Source organism: Electrophorus electricus, chromosome 14 (assembly GCF_041902795.1).
Source record: "Electrophorus electricus isolate QZ-2024a chromosome 14, ASM4190279v1, whole genome shotgun sequence".
NCBI lineage: Eukaryota > Metazoa > Chordata > Actinopteri > Gymnotiformes > Gymnotidae > Electrophorus > Electrophorus electricus.
The window spans coordinates 19,655,754-19,678,791 of record NC_137510.1 but is presented as its reverse complement, the minus strand read 5'-3'; the positions used below and the strand labels follow the sequence as shown (position 1 = coordinate 19,678,791).

The window sequence follows — 23,038 nt, the reverse complement described above, 5'->3', positions numbered from 1 at the left end:
TAAAGTTTTGCACTGGATTCTTTGATGAAATATTAAACTAATCTGTTGATAACCCCACAAAAACACATGTCTCAGCCAATGTATTTCTGGTTTTGTTAGACTTTTATGGTCATGCTGTACACCTTTACATACCTGAATAAAACACTTGCTCAGACACAAATCACCTTTAAGAACTGATTGACATAAAAACTCTTAAATCCAGATAAACCCACAGCAGCGTCTATTCTTAGGATTTGTAGACTCAGAGACTCATTGGCAACCAGATAATCATACTGTCTGCAACCTAAAAATTATGTGATGTTACCACACAGTGACCACAATCAAATGTGGAAACATGGGGGTTTGGGTGTGAGGTACCCAGAAGTTCCAAAGGTGTGAATTTGCTTCATGTAACAGATGAAGCCTGCTGGTGATATGATTAAGAGGTCACTTAGAAACCACTGGCATTTTACATTTTCAGCATTTAGCAGATGCTTTTATCCAAAATATCTCACATGTATATTAATATGATAGTATGCCTGTACACTAGAAACTGATGCCAAGACTGCCTGCTCTGACAGGGGAGCTACAACAGCATGGGCACACTGTGTAGTCAACAGCCAGGGGCTTGAGGAGAACACTGTACTAGTTTTGGGTCTCTGTCCTCTGATCCTACAGGTCTGAAGGCTGTTGACCAATGTGTTTTAAGAACAAGAATCTATTCCCTGTGCCTAAATTCTAATTTGAAGGCAACGACCTGAAAATTATGGTCAACCTTCTTCTGTTTACTGGTTAGCATGTCTTGGGAGATCCAACATGGCATGCAGTGTTAGGCTTCAAGCACACATTTTACATTTACATTTTACATTTATGGCATTTAGCAGACACACTTATCCAGAGCAACTTACAAAAGTGCTTTGTCATTTACTTATAGAACACATCCTATCGAGTAGTGTAGGTCAGAGTCCAATATACCAGTGATCTAGAACACTGTAGAAATACAAGGATCAATACTGATCCCTAGAAGTACAAAATGAATAAGGTCTATTGTAATGATCAGTGCAATAAACTTTAACTACTAGAGTTTGTTAGACAAAAGTGTAATAAACAATAGCCTAAAATAAGTACTACTTTAGTTAGTCAATATAGGAGCAGAGTCAGAGGTCATTTAAATATTCCACAAATAGATGGATCTTCAGTCTGTGTTTGAAGACTACAAGGGTCTCTGCTGTCTGGACAGCAAGTGGAAGTTCATTCTACCATCTGGGAGCCAGGACAGAGAATAGTCTCGATGCTTGTCTTCCATGAGACTTGAAGATAAATGAATGAAGGACAGGGGTTTCCAGAACACCCTGGGGTGAAGAGGGCTGGGTACCCATTATGAACATTCTGTGCAGACCTGTTTTGTGATTTTCAGTGTTTCAGATGGAGTTACCACCTCATTATTGTTCACCAAAGTAGGGGCTCTACTGGTGCATACTGCCATCATATTAATATCCACAACCCAAATCCCTAAACCAAGGACTTTGGTAGGTTTTGGCTTGTGTCCTTTTTCTTGATTTCTTGTCATTTTGTCATCTATTCTGAGTTATTTTCTCTCAATGTCATACCTCCTACTTAAATGGCCTACCCCCCCCCCCCCCCCATCCCATGCTTTGTAAGACACAAGATAATCTGGATAATAGGAAGAATTAATGGCTAGCGAATATGTTTAGACTCTTGATCTATTTCCAGTAGCCAACTGGATAATTTTAGTAACTTCCAGTACTCTAGAGCATACACTTCCTTATTACAAAGTTCAAAGTTCAAAATTTATTTGTCACTTACATAGTCATACATGGTATATCTGGCAGTGAAATGCTTTTTGTAACTGCTCTGTCTGAGCTGAGGAGAGATACAGGGAAATACAGGAAAATAGATGTGGTTTGATTAATAAATAAATATGTAATGATGGATGAAGAGGGAATGTATAATATGTATATATACAATGTACAATTTACAGTTTTTACAATTTACAGTTTTTACAGTTTTTTTGTTTTTTGTTTTTTTTTAATGTTATTGTGGACATCATACACAGAACAGTCCCCGCAGTTCATTAGTTGCCCTGATTCAGGGCCCGAATGGCCTGTGGGAAGAAGCTCCTCTTCAGTCTCTCTGTGTTGGTCTTCGGGGAGTGAAAGTGCTTCCCTGACCTCAACAGAGAGAAGAGCCTATTGTTGGGATGGGTGGGGTCCTTCACAATCCTCCTAGCCTTGGTCTGGCACCAATATATGGTCTACAGATCAGGAAGTTCCATATGAACGCACCACCCTCTGGAGTGCTACACAAGTATGCTCTTTCAAAAAATGTTTCCACATATGTTATTATTTTATATTAAAATAAATGAACCAAATGATATCAGTAGTGTAATTTTACTTAGGACTCTACTTTTGAGTTGGAAAGAAAGAAATATGGGAAAAACCTGTAAACTATAAGCTAGGGTGTCCATTACTATATGCAGTAATATTTATATATAAATATTCTTTAAAGCATCAATTGCATTACATATTTTGCATGTACATTAATTAAAGAGACAATATGTCCCTTCTCCTAATGAGTATCAAAAGTAGTCAAACAGAAACCCCTAAAACTGTACTTCTTAGTTTCTTCCATTCCGAAATAATGAATGGAAATATTCAGAGTATAAAATACTTTTCCAGAAGTAAGCCATAAGGTCATAATGTTTAAGAAGTAATAGACAGTCATTCTCTGTAGACACCTCTTGCTACATGGGTTCTCACAGGACTGGTTACATAACCATAGAGGAAAAGTGCAACCTCATAGACTTGTGTATGTATGAGTATTAGAAGTGTCACTGTGTTTGACGTGATCATAAATATGATAAATAAATGGTAAATAAAAACTTTCAAAGAGGAGATGTTGTGGTGTAACAACCATAATAACATACTATGTATTTTACTGACTTACTATGTACATTATTTTTGCATAAAAGAACTTAAATGTTCTTAACCCATCCATAAATATGCTGTACATATACATATGCCCTATGTTTACACAAATAGTATGAAAGTTAAAAGTTAAAATCAAAAGTACTTGTTTTTCATAAAGACTTGAGCTAAATCACAGCTGTTCATACTGTGTTTTCTTAGATATGGAGGGATTCTATGCCTCCAACTGGAAAATTCCAAATACATGCTAATTGTCACATAATCCAAGCATTGTTTATATGTGTTTCCATTGTGTCTTATGTCACCTGTGTAGTCCAGCCAGTAGATTTACCCTGAGCTGAAGCTGCTTGCCCTGTAAAGAACTTAAATACACATAATAAATCATAAATGCACATAAGCACTTGCATAATCTTATCTGACTCTTTCAAATAGACAAATTAGCCCAGTATTTAGAATCACTAAGATACACAAATGCTAACCATATATGCATCAAAATGGCAAATGCGGACCTGTCAGTAGCAGAAATTCCTGATTTAGGCTTGAACAATAAAATGTGATTGTTAAGATTGTTCTTGGGTTTGTTTCCAAGTGCATCTGCAACTTGCCATGGACCTATTTTTGTGAATTCCGCTACATAGGCAAAATGATTTCTCTTTCTCTCTCTTTTCTTTTGTTCACACAGCCACAAAGACAAAGTCTGAGATGGTGTGAACGAGAGAAAGTGAGAAACAGAAAGAAAGCGGTAGAGTTACGCAGTTCACTGCCCTGTGATTGTTATCTTACCTGCCCTGTATATTCAGACACGCAAACATTCAGCTAAAAATACACATCGGAAACGGCCAAACCAGCATCAAATCTCATCTTACTTAAATTGTGGTCAAACGACAGACAGAAGAGATCACTCCTGTGTCTGTATGTGTGGGCAGTAAGGGGCTTTTTTTCTATCACTACTTACCTGAGAAGAAGTGTGTGTGTGTGATTGTTTTGAATGTGAGTCTATTTTCCCATGGAGAGATAGAAACAACATTTTGTCTTAGCTCCCGTATACTACAGATTTTTACTACATCGCAAGAATTGAATATTAATGTGACATGGAATTTAAGTTTAACTTGAAATTACATATTCGTATGTTTACCTGACCTTAGCATTGTTTGTGTGTGTGTGAGAGAGACATAGAAAACATGAAAACTGTCTCTAAATCTTTAGGGAATAACAATTTCACTTATTCCAGTCTGTTTATGGAACCCACTATCAAAGAAGCCCCATTTAAGTTAGAGTAAAGACTAATCATGAACTATATTATATTATGGAGAACATAAGATAAGCATATTAGTGCAGCTGAGCTAAATTTCTTTGTATCGGTAAATCTAAGTCTAAACTGCATAATATGAGAATACTATAGGCCATAGGGTGAGAATACTACAGGCCAAAGTGTGAGAATACTACAGGCCATAGGGTGAGAATGATACAGGCCAAAGTGTGAGAATACTACAGGCCATAGTGTGATAATACTACAGGCCATAGTGTGAGAATACTACAGGCCATACTGTGACAAAACTATTGGTAATAATGTGAGAATACTACACTTTATAGTGTGATAATACTACAGGCAATGGTGTTAGAATGCTACAGACCATACTCTCAGAATACTATATGGATTTTGGGGCTGTATTTCACTTTGTCCATGTCTGCTTTGGAGGCTGCTAAACTGACCAAGTAGCAGTACCAGAGTAGCACACACTTTGTGTGCTAGGTTTTTGCATGTAGGAGCATTTCAGAGGGACTACGGCATCATTATATTTGCCATACAGTCTGTATATTTGAAACAGAGTTTCTGGTTGAAAATTTTGACTGCTGCCTAAATAGTCACATGATCCAGCCAATCAGATTCAGTAGTAAAGTACTTTGTAGGACATCACTGGGTCTGGTGTGTTTGTGTGTGTTTGTGTTTGTGTGTGTGTGTGTGTGTGTGTGTGTGTGTGTGTGTGTGTGTGTTTGAGCGAGAGGAACATGCATGTGCAATGAGTATGAGAGTCACCTGTAAGCACACGTAAGTGGTGTGTGCATATTTGACAGCCAAGCTACCATAGTTATGGAGGTGATGTATCAATGTACCAGTGCAGTGCACAGTTACATCTGTCAGCCCCACTCTGTATTGTGCACCTGCCTACATATGTATTTTTACTTAAGCCACAGGAGTTGTGCATTTAAGTGAGCATAGAGATAGTGTTTACCACTATAAACACACACACACACACACACACACACACACAAACTCACTCTCTCTCTGAGAGGTATGGGTGTGTGCACCACCTGAGTCTAGATAACATCTTTTATTTTCATGAAGCTGCTGTTCAGAATTTGTATGCATCTTTATTACACCTGCATATTGTATAAGCTGCTACACACACACACACACACACACACACACACACACACACACACACACACACACACACACACACACACACACACACACACACACACACACACACACACACACACCCCCCTACCTCTCATTTTATTTTTGTTGTCTCTATTGTACCACGTTTACCATTCTTATACATTTTTTGTACCTATATTCATTCAGCTAATTATTAATAGTTGACAGTCTGGAAAAGGACAATCTATAACAAAAACATTTATGACAGGTTATATGAAACTTTTGTTGCGAGTGTATAGAAAATACTTAAGAGGGATCTAATATCTTCGATCTTAGTCTGTTTTTAGTGGTTTGTGGTTCTCATCACTACATCATGATAATGAGTTGGTTTAATAATTTGATAATTATCATGAGTACTTTGCAGTAAAATCTGTGAGGTGTAAGCTGGACAGAGAGGTGAATAGTACAGTTGAATGATATGAGTGATGAGTTGAATGAATGCGCTCTGTTAGAAGGGGATCAGAGAGGGATAGTGAAGATTGCAATGATATGGTGCGTGCTGTTTGTCCGCCACACTTATGAACACATTTCTACACAAGCAGTTCCTAATTTGACTGAAATTTGCTTTGGTGTATGGAGAGTGCATCTGTAAGTTGTAAAGCAAGGCAAAATGAACTTAAAAACTAGTACGGAGGAAGAGATTGACTAAACATGAGAGAATGCCTGAGAGTGTGCAATAGCGAGAGAGAGAGTGAAAGAGAGAGAGTGAGAGAGAGAGAGAGAGAGAGAGAGAGAGAGTGTGAGCATAAATGACAGGTAGTGTTTGTACATTCGGTTTGTGTGAAAGGGACAGGCCCTCTCCCGCTCTGTCACTTTCAAATGCACACATGCATGCCAACACGCACCACGCATACACTCACAAATCAACCGTAAAACACTTAATCTTTCTCTGATCTCTCCTACACTTTAACAGTATCATCAAGGAGAGAGATAGTGAAAGAGAGAGTGAGAGATATTTCAAATTTTAGGGAAAAAAAACTTCGGGCAGAGAAAGACTTCGGGCACGCATACTGTGAAGATGATGCGAGGTAGGCACTGGTGTGTTTTGTACATCTCAAACGTCATGTACATGTATGTGTGTAATGCATGTGTACACGTGATAATGTATGTCTTTGTGGGTATGTGAGAGATGCTTGTTTACATCAAAACAAATTTCTGCACCCTTTAGTGTTAGCATTGTCATTTGTTTAGGCAATGTCGCCTACCTTGTGAAAGGAAACAAACTCGTAGCAACAAACATTGTTTGTGAAATGCAGCTTAGCAGGGGTTGTGAAAATGTTAAATTCCATTTTCATTTGATAGTAACATCTGACCCTTCATCTTACACAGTTCTTTTGTTTATGGTTGTTTGCTCTTCCGTGTTATCAAATTTAGAATGAAGTCTGTCTGTTTTGCTCTTCAGTGGCTATCTGGCTTTACAGAGTCTGCTGTTTACCTTCCCTTTGAATGTGAGATCAATATTTTGACAGAGTTCTGGTCATTGTGTGTTCAGGCTGGTTGGGAAGCCAGTGTGACAAAAAAAAAAAAATATTCTTTGGATTCTCTCAAGAGATATTTGTAGGCCTTAATGTTTTGTTTTTTTTAAATTATTTTCACATAGTTTGTTCACTGAGTAGAACTTTCTACATTAAGTGTCATGAAAGCTAAGCCTTTATGTTTCTGTGGGTGTGGGAGCTTCTGTTAGTGAATTGAACGAGGGGGTTTTCATTTGTCTTCTGACACATACCTAAACATTAAACATGCCACAACATAGTGCATGGCTGTCTTCATCCTCCCTTTAGAAACTCAGGAGTCAGTTTGTATTTTGTCTTTGCAATAAATTGAAAACTGTCAGTGACGGGAAGAAAGTACCCCAGCAATGGTGAATACAGAAGTATTGTATACAGTTTATATGGAAATCATCAATACAAAAAATTGCATTAGCAGTAGAATCGTTGAAATGATAGTCAAGATTTAGAGGTTTAAAGTGCAAGACAAATATATTTTAAACTCACATGTTTTTGACTGGTAGAAGCCTATTGAGCAATACGTTTCGTGCATATAGCTAAAAGCATTTCGCTGCTGAAGACATCTTTAAATGGTAGAGTGGGTACCATTCTAGTCTCCCTAATAGTTTGACTTAGTTACAGTGCTTTTAACAAACTCACCTTAAATGGTTTTCATTGTTTTGTTTCTGTTTATTTATTTATCTTACATATCTGGTAAATTTTGTATTACCAATATTATAGTAATATTGTAGTAACATTAATACTATTATGGAAAGTATTTATAATAAAGTCACAGAGTAATATAAAAAAATGTTTAAACAAAACAAATTGGTCTGTTCAGTCTTAAGCCTAAAGATGGACTTTTAAATTTGATTTTTTTTTCTCTTTTAGATCCAGAATGTTTTTAGGTTTAATGTGTATATAAAAAAAGCAGCTGGTTTGGGCTGAGACCATGTCTGCAGCCCAGAGTGACGCAGACCAATTCAGACTTATACACACCCCAATCAAGGCAGTGGAACAAGAGTTGGTTCCTGTCACCAGGCTTCTTTTGCCCACAAAACACATACAATTTTCCATTAGCCCGAATGCTAATTTCAGATGTCCTTTTGACAAAAGGATGACAAATTTGAAGTCCAGTTAGGAAGTTAACTATAGCGACAGGGCTATAGCAGATTTATCGACTTAAGGTTTACATTCAGTTAACGGCATCCAATCAGAATATGACTGCCGACCGTCATGCTTATGACTTTTAGTACTTGTTAATTCATTTATTATTCCTGCAGGGGAAAAGGCTGAAAATGTTTAATAGAGAACATTTGAAATAAATTCAAATTGGAACCCAGTACCGTCATTCCGCTCAAATAGATCCTGACTTCGCATTTCACCATTGCAGGTTAGAACTGGAATTAAAAGGTTTTAAAAAGTGAAATTGACTAATGTATTCATTTAAAGAGCCTTTGATTGACCAGCCTCGTCTGAGGTTGGTAGAAAATCATGTATATTATTTTTGTGCTTTGCAAATTTCTTCCTTAATTATTGTATGAATTAAACTCATACAGTATCCTATGCGAGGCCAGTCAACGTGTGCAAATGATATCTGGTGGTTGATAGAAGATGAAAAAAAATGTTTTCAGAAGCTCTTTAAGCATTTATATAAATATTATTTTAGTGTGCATATGTGCCATTACTGAACAAAGGAGCAAGACGTGAGTGATGAAGGCAATGGCAGGATTTTATTACCCAAAACAAAACAAGAGTAGTCAAGGAATCTGGCAGGGCTGGATAGACGTGCTAGCGAGTCAAGGTCGAAACTATAGAAGCGCGCGAACTTTCAGGCTCTGCAGGCTGAATGCGGCACGCTGGAGGAGCCCACCTGTGGGGGATAAATAGCAGCAGAGTAATTTGGAACAGGTGAAGGCAGTAATTAATAAACTGGTGATCGTGAACGAGGAAATAGTTGTGAAGTGTGATCGGTGTTGGTCTGAGTGTATTCTTGACTGGGGCAGCATGTTAAAGCATGTTAAAACTCTTAAATCCACATTAGAGAGGCTATACATACTTAGAAATGTATAGCCTCTCTTGTTCTGATCTCTTACATTACGTTTGTGTTTGAGAGAGAAATCTTTAACCTTTCCAGTCAAGTGATTTTAAAGGAGTTAATAGAGGAACAGCAGTACTGTGTTGGTGCGTAGTATGTATGCATGTGTATATGACACACAGAGGGATGGGTGGGAGAAAGAAAGGGAAAGATATTTGAAACACGAGACGTGTTCAGATGCAGTAACAGTATCAGATGTTTCTGGATGTATTTCGAATCTGCATAATTTTGCACGTTTGCACCTCTGCACTAGATTTTCGCTTCATACATATACACACATCATAAACATGTAACCAGAGAGCACTTTACCAGCTGCAAAACTGCTTCACCCTTCCCAAATGCACAGGTGTGAATATATAGTTTTGTTTGCTGCTCTTTTCCATCCTATACTTTTATTTCATGATTTCTGTGCTAATGCTGAACATGGGTGACATTACCTGGAAAATAACAATCATTACTTATTTTAAATAAGAAAACAGTTTTATATATATTTGTTTTATATAGATTAAGATTAATAAACCATTTTGCTTCATATAATCCTTTCATGTTTTCTTTGATTGGGGGGGGGGAATAAATTTTTTATATTAGTTTTCTGTTTAACTGGTCTTTACATTTTAAAACATATACTGAAATCAAGAACTGCACTCTCTGATCCATCAAAATACCAGTGATCAAAAACATCTCCGCCTAGGTGAAACACTGAAATGTCTCACCAAACATAGGCCCTTTTCTGCTACAGTATTTTCTTGCAGTGTCCTTAAGATTTTAGGAATACGTAGTCTTTTGATGTATGTTTTACGAAACTCTTTTATGAAACCTTCACACAGGTGTTTTTTCACTCTTCTATGTTCCATTTGTAACCGTGTCAGTCTCTATCTGTCACAAAATTCCATTTCTGCATTTGTATGAGTTCAACATGACACAGCTGTTTAATTGCTTAATAGACGCAATGGCTGTTATTTAACACCCACTCATATACTATAGATTTGTTGATTTGTTTTATATATTGATATAATGTGTGTTTCCTTGTTGGGGATTATGCAATGATAAAGAATATTTTCTAATAACACGTACTTCATAAACTAATAATGCAGACATTGTCTATTTCTAATAATGCACTTACTCTTCAAGAAGAATGTTTGAAACTGAAAATAAGAAATACCAAAATTGGAATTCAATTTGATAACATGTTGGCTTTCCTCCACTGCTGTGAACTACTTTTTATTTGGCAAAGCACATAACTGATTAGTTAAAGGACATATTTAGTCTTCTGTCAAGTGCCAAGTTAAGGATAGGTGCCACCACAGTATTTAACTTTTTTCTGTGTGTATGCGGGTGTACTAAATAAATTATTTTTCCAACTGGTATACTTGATTCATAGTTCTAGCACTGCTGTTTGTATTTAAATTCAATTTGTGCCTTTTTTAGACATTAATTCTTCCTCCGTCTGGTTTTCTCTCGACATCTGTTTTTTGTCTCGACGAAGTCTTTGTTCATCTTGAGGATTTCCGTCAGTGGAACTTTGAGGTTTGAAGAGTTTATAATGCAAAATGCTGACAGGGGTTTCAGGGAAAAAAGAAAAAAGAACAAATGGAGGAAGATTAGAGAGAAACATTCACCCTTGATATTCACCCACCAATCCAGTGGCAACTAATAGGTGTTTTTCCATTTCTGCATCAAACCTCAGCTATAAAGATTACATAATAATGCAGTGTAAAGTCTAGATGTGATGCCTTATCTGTTGATTCTTGGTGTGATCGACAGATATATTCTTGAATGTGTGTTGTCAACCTTTTTATGTTCTGTAATTTAATGACCATTATCTACAAAACAACCAAATGTTGGACAAATACTTTTAAAATATATTTCTTCAATTCTTCAACTTTTAAAATATATTTCTGTACTTATTGTTGTTTGGTATTGCACTTATGAACATTTTGTAATTCTTTCTAGGTGTCAGCACTATCTCCTATATCTGGAAGTATCCTAGTTCAATGGTATCTTGTACTCTAACCTATTGTACTGGCTAGGATGCATTCTAGTAAATGACCTTTTGTAAGTCGTTCTGGATAAGTGTCTGATAAATGCCATAAGCTATCAACTAAACTACATTGTTATGGAACCTGAGGATTGTTAGTGATCAGTTTGCAATCTGACCAGCCATGACAGTGGGACCTCAGAACTCCTTGAAGTCCAAAATCATGATTCTGGCAATAACAAAGGCTTTTGGATAGCAAGTACATTGCAAAACCACCTCAGCTGAGTCCATTGACCTGAATCCATTCATCTGTAAGAGTATGGGCCAGACTGTAAGAATACAAGCTGGGGTGTAAGTGTACAGGCTGGGGTGTATATGTATGGGCTCGGGTATATGTATACGGGCTGGGGTGTATGTGTATGGGCTGGGGTGTAAGTTTACAGGCTGGGGTGTAAGTGTACAGGCTCGGGTGTCAGAAAGCTGGGAGTCTTTAACAGTGTAATGGCATACCCATTAATGATGTGATCATGATGTTCACTGGTCATTATGTGTGGTCCCTTTGAGGTAATCTTATCCATTTTTGCTTGTGATATTATAAGGATTTTTTTCTTGTGTTAACTAAATTGTTCATTTTTGATATTACTCACAAAAAAGCAAGTGAGCATTTATAGAAAAAGTGAATATACAACAGATTTTTCGCTCTCCTGTATGAATGTCATTGTGGCCTATTTTGCTGTATCAGCAGTGTAAGATAATATCAGCATTTATATCTGACTGACAGTTACAGGGCAAATGCCAGATCATATCTTTCTTTCAGTAAACTAATGTACCTACAGTGATACAATTGGATCAAATCAAGGTAAAGATTTCTAATGATTGACAGTTTATAGATGCAGACGATTACTTTTTCTTATTTTAAATTTCGGCTAATATACATTTTTTTGGACTTATTTATTATGCAACTATATAACTACCATACTATTTCAAAATAAAACAACAAGAATAGGAACGGCTATATCAGCACACTTAAAAGGCATCATTCAATATGTATGAAGGAGTGAATCGTGGGAAATTGCTGTCAGAATTTTCTGTATACAGTTATCATTAAGTTTATTGTAGTCATCAGTTATACTTTTGAGTTTATACAATACAAAATGTGCTATGTGTATTGGGGCATTATCAAATCATATCTAATGAAGCATTATTGTTTTCATGAGTGTTTTCTATGTCTATGTACATCTGCCTTTGTGTGTGGTTATCATGGAGAGATAGCATGATAGGCAGAGAAGAGAGGTAAGATAAGGAATGAGGTCAGCGTAAGAGAAATGTGACAGCTTTTTGTTTGTATCAGCATGTGGTTAAGGTGAACAGAGAGATGCAGGAGAGGTGAAGTGCAGAATGAGTATATTTACTCGTTATCAGCATGTGGTTTTTGAGGGGGTGGGGGACTGATACAGAATTAGAATGCTACGTAAACGCTTTGTTTCAAATAGTGGATTTTGATGTGTTTGCACGTGCATGTGTTTGTGTGTTTACTGTTCACCCAAAGCATGTGAAAGTCAGTGAATTTGTTGTTGCGTGAACAAAAGTAGCTAGTGAGAATGGAAATTTGATGGTCAAATTAAAGATACACAGATACATAGAGACATTTATATGAATTATATTAAAACTGGTGTACTGTGGCGGTATCTTCATCCGGTCAAAGAAATCATAACAGACTAGAGAATACCACAGAGTAATGACTATGTGTTCATGTGCATACAAACACTTGTCTGGGTGTATAAGTGTCTGTCTGTTTGTGTGTTTGTGTATTATTTCCACTTTACTTCTTGTCATGTAACCCTTTTAGGAATATGGACAGTGCCAACTAGAAGAGAGAAAGAAACAAAAAGAGAAAGAGATGTCAGGGTCTCTGTGGCTCACGTAGTTGTGACTGTGAACCTCAAACAACAGGAAATTCACCTGGTCTGCAACTGTTCTGTCTAGGCTTACACACACAAACATACACAGAGACAGACACACACACACACACACACACACACACACACACACACACACACACACACACACACACACACACACACACACACACACACATTCAAGAACATGAAAACTGCTTGATGTAGAATATGCAACAAGTCTGTTCAAGCTGTTCTCATCCATAAGCATTTTCTTTTACCAGTAGTTGTATGAATACACACACACACACACACACACACACACACACACACACACACACACACACACACACACACACATACACATTCATGCAGGCACACTCTTTTCAAGAGTACTGTATATACTGCGGATATGAAGAGCTCTTTGGAGTTCCCTTTGGTGCCCAAAATCAGGGCACACACGCAAGAACTGACACACTGACATAAACACACACTGACACAGAAACACCCGCTTTGTCTGACACAGTCATAGATCAGTATTAAATGAAGTTGGCTAAATTGGTCACAGGTATCTACTGACTAACTCATTGCAGACCGATTGCAGGCAGATGGTAATAGTGTCAAAGAATTACTCTCAATTAATCGTGTTTTTTTGTTACATGAATCCTCTTAAGAACCTGTATGAGATTCCATGAGCATCTCAACGAAGACAAAGTACAATGTGTTACTGATACGGAATGAATGGAAAAGAAACAGGAGGGAAGAGAGAGAGCGAAAGACTGGAAGAGAGAGAGAAAGATTGGAAGAGAGAGAGAAAGATTGGAAAAGAGAGAGACAAGCTGAGATGGGGGGTCAGAAGGAGAGGGGGATGGACATTCCTGGCAATGAAAGCACAGATAAAAGAGTTTCTTACTGGCAGGCATATTCTTTATGAGAGAGACAGAGAAAGGGAAGGAAAAAGCAAGAGACTACATGAAAGAGGAATAGTCAGAGTGAAAGAAAAGCCAGTAAACCACTTAAAAAGACTCTGAGGTTGACACCTTCAAGTCCACCTCCTCTCTCAGTCAAATATTCCCCCACTCTCTCTCTCTTTTTCTGTCTCTGTTTTTGTGAGATTTTTGTAGTTTTTGATGTTTTCATTTTCTGAGTGAGAAATGCCTGTCACACTCAGTCCTCTTAGCATGGTAGAGCCTTTGATAGTCCTGGTGGGAAGGCCAACGAGAGGAAACTTTAATTCTATGTTGATAAAGGTCAAGCTAATAAGACTAAGACTCCCCTAAGTATTGCACTATCTACATACTGTAAATGTCAATATGGCTCAGAGGCAGAGCCTCTGCAGTGTTTAATTTACAATTCACTTACAAGGGTTTTAATCTTGATATTCACAGATATTCATGTCTTATAAGCAGCAAGAACTTGTTTGTGCCCTTAGCTCAGAGCTAACCAGTACAAAAAATAACACTAAAATATAAATATGCAAACAGGAAACAACCAAAATGATGCAGTTTGCAGGAGTTCTTTTGGCTGAGTAGGGCTGCTCTCCCTCTTGTGGACAAAAGTTTTTTTTCCCATTGTTAAAAATGTTCCTCATTTTTCCTTTTCATATCGATTGGATTTACAGATTATTGCATCCTGTTCCTGATCCTGTAGAATACTAGGTTTTATTTTAAATGACTTTTCTTTGACCAAGGCTAGCAATTCAATTCAAATAGTTAAATCCCAAAACAAAAAATTCCTAAATCGAGGTAAATCTGTATCTTGAGACATTACAATCATAATGCAATTACAATAATAATGCCAATCATAATGATGTTGACTCATTAAAACTTTAATTAACTTCTTTTCTATGTGTTTCAAAAGTGGTATAAATATTCCACATTTGAAATAATTTTGTTCACTTTTCTTCAGATACAATACCTTATGTTTCAAATTGACTAATAAATGTTTTAGGCAGAGATCCTTTTATATTTGCAAATAATTACTTTTAAATAAAGGCCTCACTTGGTCAGCTTTATGACATAAGTCCTCCTGATGTCTGCTTTATGAGCAGCTAGCAACCAGGTTTGTTCATTCACAACTAGGTACCAATCATCATAGGTTGTTTACAGTCCCCTTAAAAATGATGTATTTGGGGGAAAAAGAAGTAAAATAAGAACCATAGATAAACAATTAGTCACTGATATTTTGTTTACCTTAATATGATTGGTATATATTTTACCTTGCTTTCATACCTTAAATGAAGAAATATTACTTTCAGCTGAGGTTAAAACCAAAAAGTAATGAATAAGTCAAAATAAAAATCAAAGATTCAATAAAAAAATAACCTAGGAATATATTTTTCAAAACATAACACATTACAATTATTGGCATCATTAGAATTTCTTATGTAGAAAAACATTTTTCCATGTAGATTTTAGTTTTCAAGGTCTATGTATTTAGAAAGCCTTTATGGCTCAGCCATGCCATCTGATTTGTTGGGGTAAAAAATATGTCAGATGCCAGTTTGTCAATATGTGGAAAGTTTAAAGAGCACACAAATGAAATGAGATAAATTTGCTGATCTTCATAAATCAGGCAATAGTTGTGAAAAATAACATCTACATATCTGCCAATGTCAATCTAAACTGCAACCTGGCGTTATTCCCAACAATACATTTTGAATGAACAGTATTTGTCCATCATGACTGCAGGAAGCAGTACTTTTGGGAAAGCCTGTATGGAACATTCCTACTTTGCTCCCTCATCATTTCTCCTTCACCGCAAAAAAAGTTTTTTTCCCAAAAGCCCCTTCCAAAAACTGAAAGGGTGTTTTGGGAATGAGTAAAAGTGTGAGACATACTCATACCAATTCATTGCCTATTCATTCATCCTGGCAGGATAACGGGAAGGTTTTTTTTCATGTTTCATCAGATCTTCCATTGAAAGGAATTCTGGAATAGGAAAGTGGTACTTGATTTTCAAGAGCCAGCATCAAGTCTTCTTACTGCAGTAAGGTGTGTGAGGATATTCAAACACATGCAGTTGACTGAGGCAGAGTGTGCAGGCATGGCTCTGAGGCTGGGCCTGTATGTAACACATCTTGTGCTTATTAGTGGCAGTAACTGCAGAAGACAAAACAGGGCATTTTAAGGTCATTATATTTAAGGTCATTATTATATACACTCTGTCTTAATTTTTTTAATCAACATTAGTTGAAGTGTCCTGATTTGTTAATGTGTGTATGTGTACAGTGGAATAAATGAGAAATGTCATATTTTATGTCACCCACCTGCTCTGGGATTATGAGTATGCAATGACTGGTCCTAACATTGCTGTCTGCAATCTAAAAAGTCTTGAAAGTTTGGGGTTAAGAAAATACACAAATACACATGTTTCATTCCGGTGTTTCATTTCACTTCGATATACAGTAAAGCCTAATCATGTTTCTTTGAATTTCAGTCTGGCTTTGTACCTTAAATAGGAAGTCCTAAAGAGGATACTTTTACAATGAATTTTGTTTTCCAAATGGCTCTTTTTGGGATAAGGATAAACAATCCAGAATTACATTTCATTTACAGCATTTGGCAGATGCCCTTGTCCAGAATGAATTACAGAATTGCCTTGTAGTCTCTATCAAACTCATATCCTCATGTGACAATAGATAAGTCATCTTTGAGAATACTCTCAAGCTAAAGTCCAAGCCAGGCCAGAAAAGAAGAATGATATGAAGAATATAGGGATGTGTGTATGATTTTATTAAAAGTAAGATTTTCTTTGTGGTATGAAAAGAGAGTTTTATTTTCTTACTTAAAGAGATGAGAAAATGTGTTTGTGTGATCAGTACTACTCCTCTTGACAGGAAATGTCTATTGAATTAACGGTCAGATTATTGAATTTACACAATGTTCAGTTCATCCCTAATGGACAGTGATCTGCACTATAAGAATACACTGGACATTTTGGTGTATACCGTTTCCTCAAATATGGTTTTCAAAAGCGGCTCTTCAGAGTGCCTATGACACAGGCATTTTATAATAAATTAGTAAGACTGTAGTCCTTAAGGGCAGCCCAGAAGGAAATCATGTCATGGGTCCCAAGAAATAACTAGTTTTCCACTGCAGGCTTAGTGATAGAGTTATAGCATTACATCAGGGAATGATCTGTCCCTCTATATTGTTAGCAGGAAAGCCAAAAACTGCTTATACAGAGATAAAGTTACTAATGCCATGGTGCCAGCCATAGTCAAGATTCTATAATATGGGTGCTTCTTTAAGTGGTTGTGTATACTTCAACATGATGATCAATTTCTCTTGTTGTGCATGTATATATATGCTGTGTGTGTGTGTGTGTGTGTGTGTGTGTGTGTGTGTGTGTGTGTGTGTGTGTGTGTGCGCGCGAGAGAGAGAGAGAGAGCGAGTATGAGAGCAAGTGAGTATGAGTGAGAAGGCCATATTTAGGTTCTTTGGTAACAGTATAGTGTGTGTACACTCCAGATAGCCACATAAGCACATCTGAGTTCCAAGCAGTGAGCAGGTTAGATTTACTGAAATATCAACCACACATACACACTTGCACACCCACACCCACGCTATACACACACATTCTGAGTTTATCTCCCTGCTTGGTTTTTGGCCTGCTACCTCATTAATTTCACCAATTGTTTTGTACAGTCTTGGCCTTTTGTTTTTTTAAATATCAGATGATAATTTGCAGTTTTCAGGGTTCACTTCATTGGATACAGAACATGTGTTCATGGACAGCACACCTCACTAAAAATTGAATTTGTGTGTGTGTGTGTACAGCTCAGATTGAGGTGATCCCCTGTAAAATCTGTGGAGACAAGTCATCAGGTGTTCACTATGGCGTCATCACCTGTGAGGGCTGTAAGGTGAGACCAATATTGTACTTGTACTTAAGCCCTGAATTCAGCCAATGGACCAATTTTAATTTATACTTTTATTACTCTCTCCCTAACACTAGTCTATGATTTGATTTGTGGATAAATAATTGTTATTCTACTCACTCTCCTCTCTCTCTTCCTCTCTCTCCTATCTATTTCTTCCTCTGTCTGTCTGTCTCTCTCTCTCTCTCTCTCTCTCTCTCTCTCTCTCTCTCTCTCTCTCTCTCTCTCTCTCTCTCTCTCACTCACTTATTCTTCTCTTCGGTTTAGGGTTTTTTCCGGAGAAGTCAGTCATCCAGTGTACAGTATTCCTGCTCCAGACAGAGTAACTGTCTCATCGATCGTGCCAGCAGGAACCGCTGCCAGAGCTGCCGCCTCAAGAAATGTGTTGCCCAGGGAATGAGCCGGGATGGTGAGAGAGAGAGAGAGAGAGAGAGAGAGAGAGAGAGAGAGAGAGAGAGAGCGAGAGAGAGAGAGAGAGAGAGAGAGAGAGAAAGAAGGAAAGATAGAGAGTGAGAAAGAGAGAAAGGATAACAGAAGGAGGGATGCATACAAAGCTTTCAGTATGGTATCTTGAATATGGCACACACTGGACATTAGCTAGTGTTGCCATTTGAATAACTTTACTTACTCTCTGCCCTGTGGACTCTTCAGCGGTCAAGTTTGGCCGCATGTCTAAGCGTCAAAGGGATTCTCTGATCGCTGAGGTTGAGAGACACCGGCAGCAGCAGCGTCTCCAGGCGAACCAGGATGAGCCACAGAGTCTCCCTGCCTTCCGGACCAGTAAAGAACCCCGCGTCCACTCACCCCATCTCATCCAGCCCCTGGTTCCCACCTACTCCTGCCCCCTGGACCTAGAGCGGCCCATCCGCTCAACAGAAGTACACCCTTACCTGAGCTGTGCCACAGGCGAGGCCCAGGCTCTGGGCATGGCCTACAGAGGTACCCAGAGGAGTGGAAACAGCAGCAGCTTTTCAGCAGGGAGAGGTGAGAGGCTTCCTGTCTGTCTCTCTCCTTGTCTATCTCTTGCTCCCTGTTTGTCTCTCCTTTCCTGCTGATCTCTCATTCCCTGTCTTTGTGCTTTCTCTTATAGGCTTTGACTCCAGGAAATCAACTCCCGACACGATCCTGAGCATGCCTGCAAGTGAAATGGAATTACGACCTTTTGATCCCGAAGGCTCATTCTGCCTCTACCCTACCTCAATGCACATAGGTCAGACAGACCTGAAAATCAAGTTTAGGATGTTTAGTGAGAAGAATGTTTTCAGGTTTAGGGATTCTGACAACTACTGTGTGTGTGTGTGTGTGTGTGTGTGTGTGTGTGTGTGTGCGTGTGCGTGCGTGTGTGTGTGTGTGTGTGTAGAGGAGCTGTGTGCAAGTATTGTGCGTTCTCACAGAGAGACAAGTCAGTATCGTGTGGATGAGCTACAAACTCTCAGATGGAAGATCTTCAGTAGGGAGGAGGTCCATGCCTACCAGAGCAAGGTTCCACACCACTACCACTGCATTCCTCTCTGCTGCCTACATGATAAATAAATGAGACAATCCCTTAACCATTACATTACTACAACTATAGTTTCCATCTCCGCCACACTGAGCAAAACTGTTTGGTTGTGCTACCTCAGACTATTAGTGCCTACCTGTGTTTGTCCTCTCAGTGTTTCTTTATTCATAATTCCCTTCCTTCACCATTCTTTGCCTTTTATCATGATTCTCATTTATTAACCTTGTGAATTTAGTCCAATCTATTTTACATTTTAGGCATTCAGCAAACACTCTTATTCAGAGCAACTTAAAAAACTGCTTTGTCATTTAGTCATAGAATGTATCCTAACCAGTTCAGTAGGTTAGAGTTCAGATACCATTGATCTAATCTAATCTAATCTAATCTAATCTAATCTAATCTAATCTAATCTAATCTAATCTGTCTCTCACACATACTTTCTCTTTCTCTCTCTGTACAGACTGTGGATGAGATGTGGCAGCACTGTGCAATGCGACTAACGGATGCAGTGCAGTATGTAGTGGAGTTCGCAAAGCGCATCCCTGGCTTCCGGCAACTTGGCCAGAATGATCAAATCTGCCTACTCAAGAGTGGTGAGTGGTGATGCAGTCCAGCAGGGCAGACCAGTAGGTCAGGCCTATGCCCTGAGTCAGCACTTACCCCTCCATATCTGTCTTTGTTTTCTCTTCTTTCTCTCCACATTCCTCCCAGTCTACATTTCTTGGTCTTTTGCATCTGTGTAAGGTTCCTCCCCTCTCTCTTTTTGTTGTTGTGTCCGTTTGTGTGCGGCCCTCTTGCTCAGGCTCGATGGAGGTTGTTCTGGTCCGTATGAGTCGGTTGTTTAACCCTGAAAATGGCACAGTCTTCTTTGACGGCAAGTTTGCTGGAACAGAGCTGTTCAAGTCTCTTGGTAAGCCAAACATCTGAAATGACAAAATCCCAGTGTTCTCGATTCTGTGAGGAATGTGTGATGTCATGCCACTAGGATGCCCTGCCATTCTATAAATCCTTACATTTCTCCTTCCATCTATTTATGTCTCTTAGCAGTTTTACTTTTGTCCTATGATGATTCTTGTATGTGTGTGTGTGTGTGTGTGTGTGTGTGTGTGTGTGTGTGTGTGTGTGTGTCTGTCTGTCTGTCTGTGTTACAGCATGCGGTGATTTTATCGCAGCTGTGTTTGACTTTGCTCACAGTCTTTGTGCTCTGAGGCTAACTGAACAGCAGGTGGCGCTGTTCAGTGCGCTCGTACTCATAAACGCAGGTATGGGACATTTTCCCAAACATGCTTGACATTCTCATAAAAACAACACAGACATTAATGATATAGCTGTTTCTGTCTACAGATCGCCCATGTCTAGAGGACAGAGATAGAGTGCTGAGAGTAAGAAAAGACATGGAGCTAGCCCTCCGTCACCTCCTGCACAGAGACAACCAGGAAAGTCTACTGCACAAGGTGTGTCCATAGGTTTGTGTGCTTGTGTGTGCATGTCATGGTGTGTGTGTGTGTGTGTGTGTGTGTGTGTGTGTGTGTGTGTGTGCGTGTGCGTGTGCGTGTGCGTGTGCGTTTGAAAAATGAAAACCATGCCCAGAACTTACACACTGCAAAGATTGACATGACCATCGCAATATAGCTATGTAGAATGCAAGTGTAGTTGAAGGAAATAAACAATGGAGAATATTAAGGAAGAGAAAATCGGACGTGATAAGAATAGACAAGACATTTCTTTATTAGTTATTTCCTTCGGACTCTGAAAATGTGGTTCTTTATTTTGTGTGATTTTTCAGTTGTACCAGAAGGTGACGGTGTTGAGGAGCCTATGTGCGCTGCATATAGAGAAGCTGCGTTGGTTCCGTCAACTCTATCCGTTCACAGTTCACTCTCTCTTTCCTGCTCTCTACAAGGAGCTCTTTGGTTCAGACATTGATGTACAGTCAGTGGCTACACTCTGAACGCACAACAAATAACACAGTGCAGTTACTAAGAGAATATTTTAATTAATATGTCTAAACCTTCTAAAATAAATGAATATATTTTTGTAATTCTGAAAAGATAATAATCAAAGTAATATAATTATATTTGTGTGTGTACTTTGGTGCACATGCTATTTTGTAGTGTGAAACAAAACTATTGTTACAAATATTAAGCTGCTTAGCTGTGATGGTATTTTTTAATTTATGTAGTATAGGCTGTTAAGTGTTGATGCCTGTATATAAATGTGATCAGAAGGCTTTTTTACAGTCTGTGAAAACCCTCTTGGCCCTGTTGGCTCATTGCTAAGCTGTTTGAAGTATTACTGAATCTTTCAAGACTATGGGACTGTTGCATTGAAAATTACTTACTTGAACACCATATCAGGATACAGGGCTTTGCACAAGGGTGACAGAATTAGGTCAACTCTGATGCACACTGTCTGTTCATATACAGAAAGAAACGTAACTAGACTGTCCCTTGAAGTTGTACATTATTGATTGCATTGCCATAGAGCATTTTTTTTAATTATTATTTTTTGCTTCTTTTGAATGTTCTACATTTGTACAGTTGTCTGCTTCATTTCAGTCTCTTTATTTCGGACTATGTAGATAACTGGAGCAAGTACTAAAGACCATTGTAAGTTAGGTTATTTATACATATGAATTGTGAATGATTGCACAAACTGCATTAATTAAAAATAATTGCTTGATGGAAAATTTGACATATTCCACAATTTTCTTTTGAACACAACTTACTATGGCTTAGCCAGGAACCCCTTGCAGTTTTACGTGTTACAACCTGATTTCTGAGAGACTTTATTCAGAATTGATTTTTCCATGAATCTTCGGTCACACAGTGTTTATACAGTCTAAGTTACGTCATCTAAACTGCTTTTACACCATACTTTTTATATATTTACATTTATATTTAAAGTTAAATTTTATATATAGCCCAGTTTAGTCATTAAATATTGAATCATTTTATGTTTCATGTGGGGTTATTAATATTCACTTTTAAATAAAGTAATTGTAGCCGAAGATATTAGATCTGTTATGATCTTACTCTTCACACGTTGTGTTTAAACACCATGTAAGGGGTTTATAAAGACACTGTACAATTATAATGGCAGCACTTAGCATGAATCTTATGACATAATACAACCTATGCTAGCATTATTTTTATGAATGTTTATGTACTATTCATGAGAGCATGATATGTCTTATAAATCTATTAAGAAGTCTTGCTCTCTTGCTAAGTATTCATGTGGATTATTTTGGTCTGATATCCCAGATGTTATGACTATTGGACTATTGTCAAGGTACACCAGGCACCCTGCCCGAGGGACACAGCCACTGTATCACACACACACACACACACACACACACACACACACACACTCACACCGCACCTGCTCCCAATCACCTTATTATTGACTGCTTGCACCTGTACCTTGATTTGCCTCAACTGTGTCCCACGGGCTCCACAGGTTCACTCATCCAGTGCTGTGCATTGCTTCTCATGCATTGCTTCTCGTGTACCACAGATGCCCTGATTGTAACTGCTCCTTTGCTGCATCCCTACTCCTACTTTCTTTCTTTCCTTTTATTTCAGCTTACAGCAATGCTTCATTATTTTTGTTTCAGTGGAGAGTAAACACTCCATTCCTGCACTCGTGTCACACTCCCTCCCTGTGTCTTATGTGACCTCACAACTATATTCTATATTATGTGATGTCATAACTATAATTCAGTTTCTGGTTGATGCGCAAACATTTATGATTTTTACTTAATTTGTTTTTTTAACACCCACTCAAAAAAAACAACAACAATAAAACACACACAATAAAGATGG

General features: G+C 38.1%; 1 protein-coding gene across 1 annotated transcript; it reads left to right on the top strand.

The window, feature by feature from the left end:
• Nucleotides 1-6,168: 6,168 nt before the first annotated feature.
• Nucleotides 6,169-23,038, top strand: rorc (RAR-related orphan receptor C). Its single transcript, XM_035530906.2, has 11 exons — nt 6,169-6,398; nt 17,613-17,698; nt 17,981-18,122; nt 18,365-18,697; nt 18,804-18,923; nt 19,074-19,195; nt 19,675-19,807; nt 20,017-20,124; nt 20,366-20,476; nt 20,559-20,668; nt 21,001-23,038. The coding sequence occupies exons 1-11, from the start codon at nt 6,389-6,391 to the stop codon at nt 21,163-21,165; spliced, it is 1,440 nt and encodes a 479-aa protein (XP_035386799.2). The 5' UTR covers nt 6,169-6,388; the 3' UTR covers nt 21,166-23,038.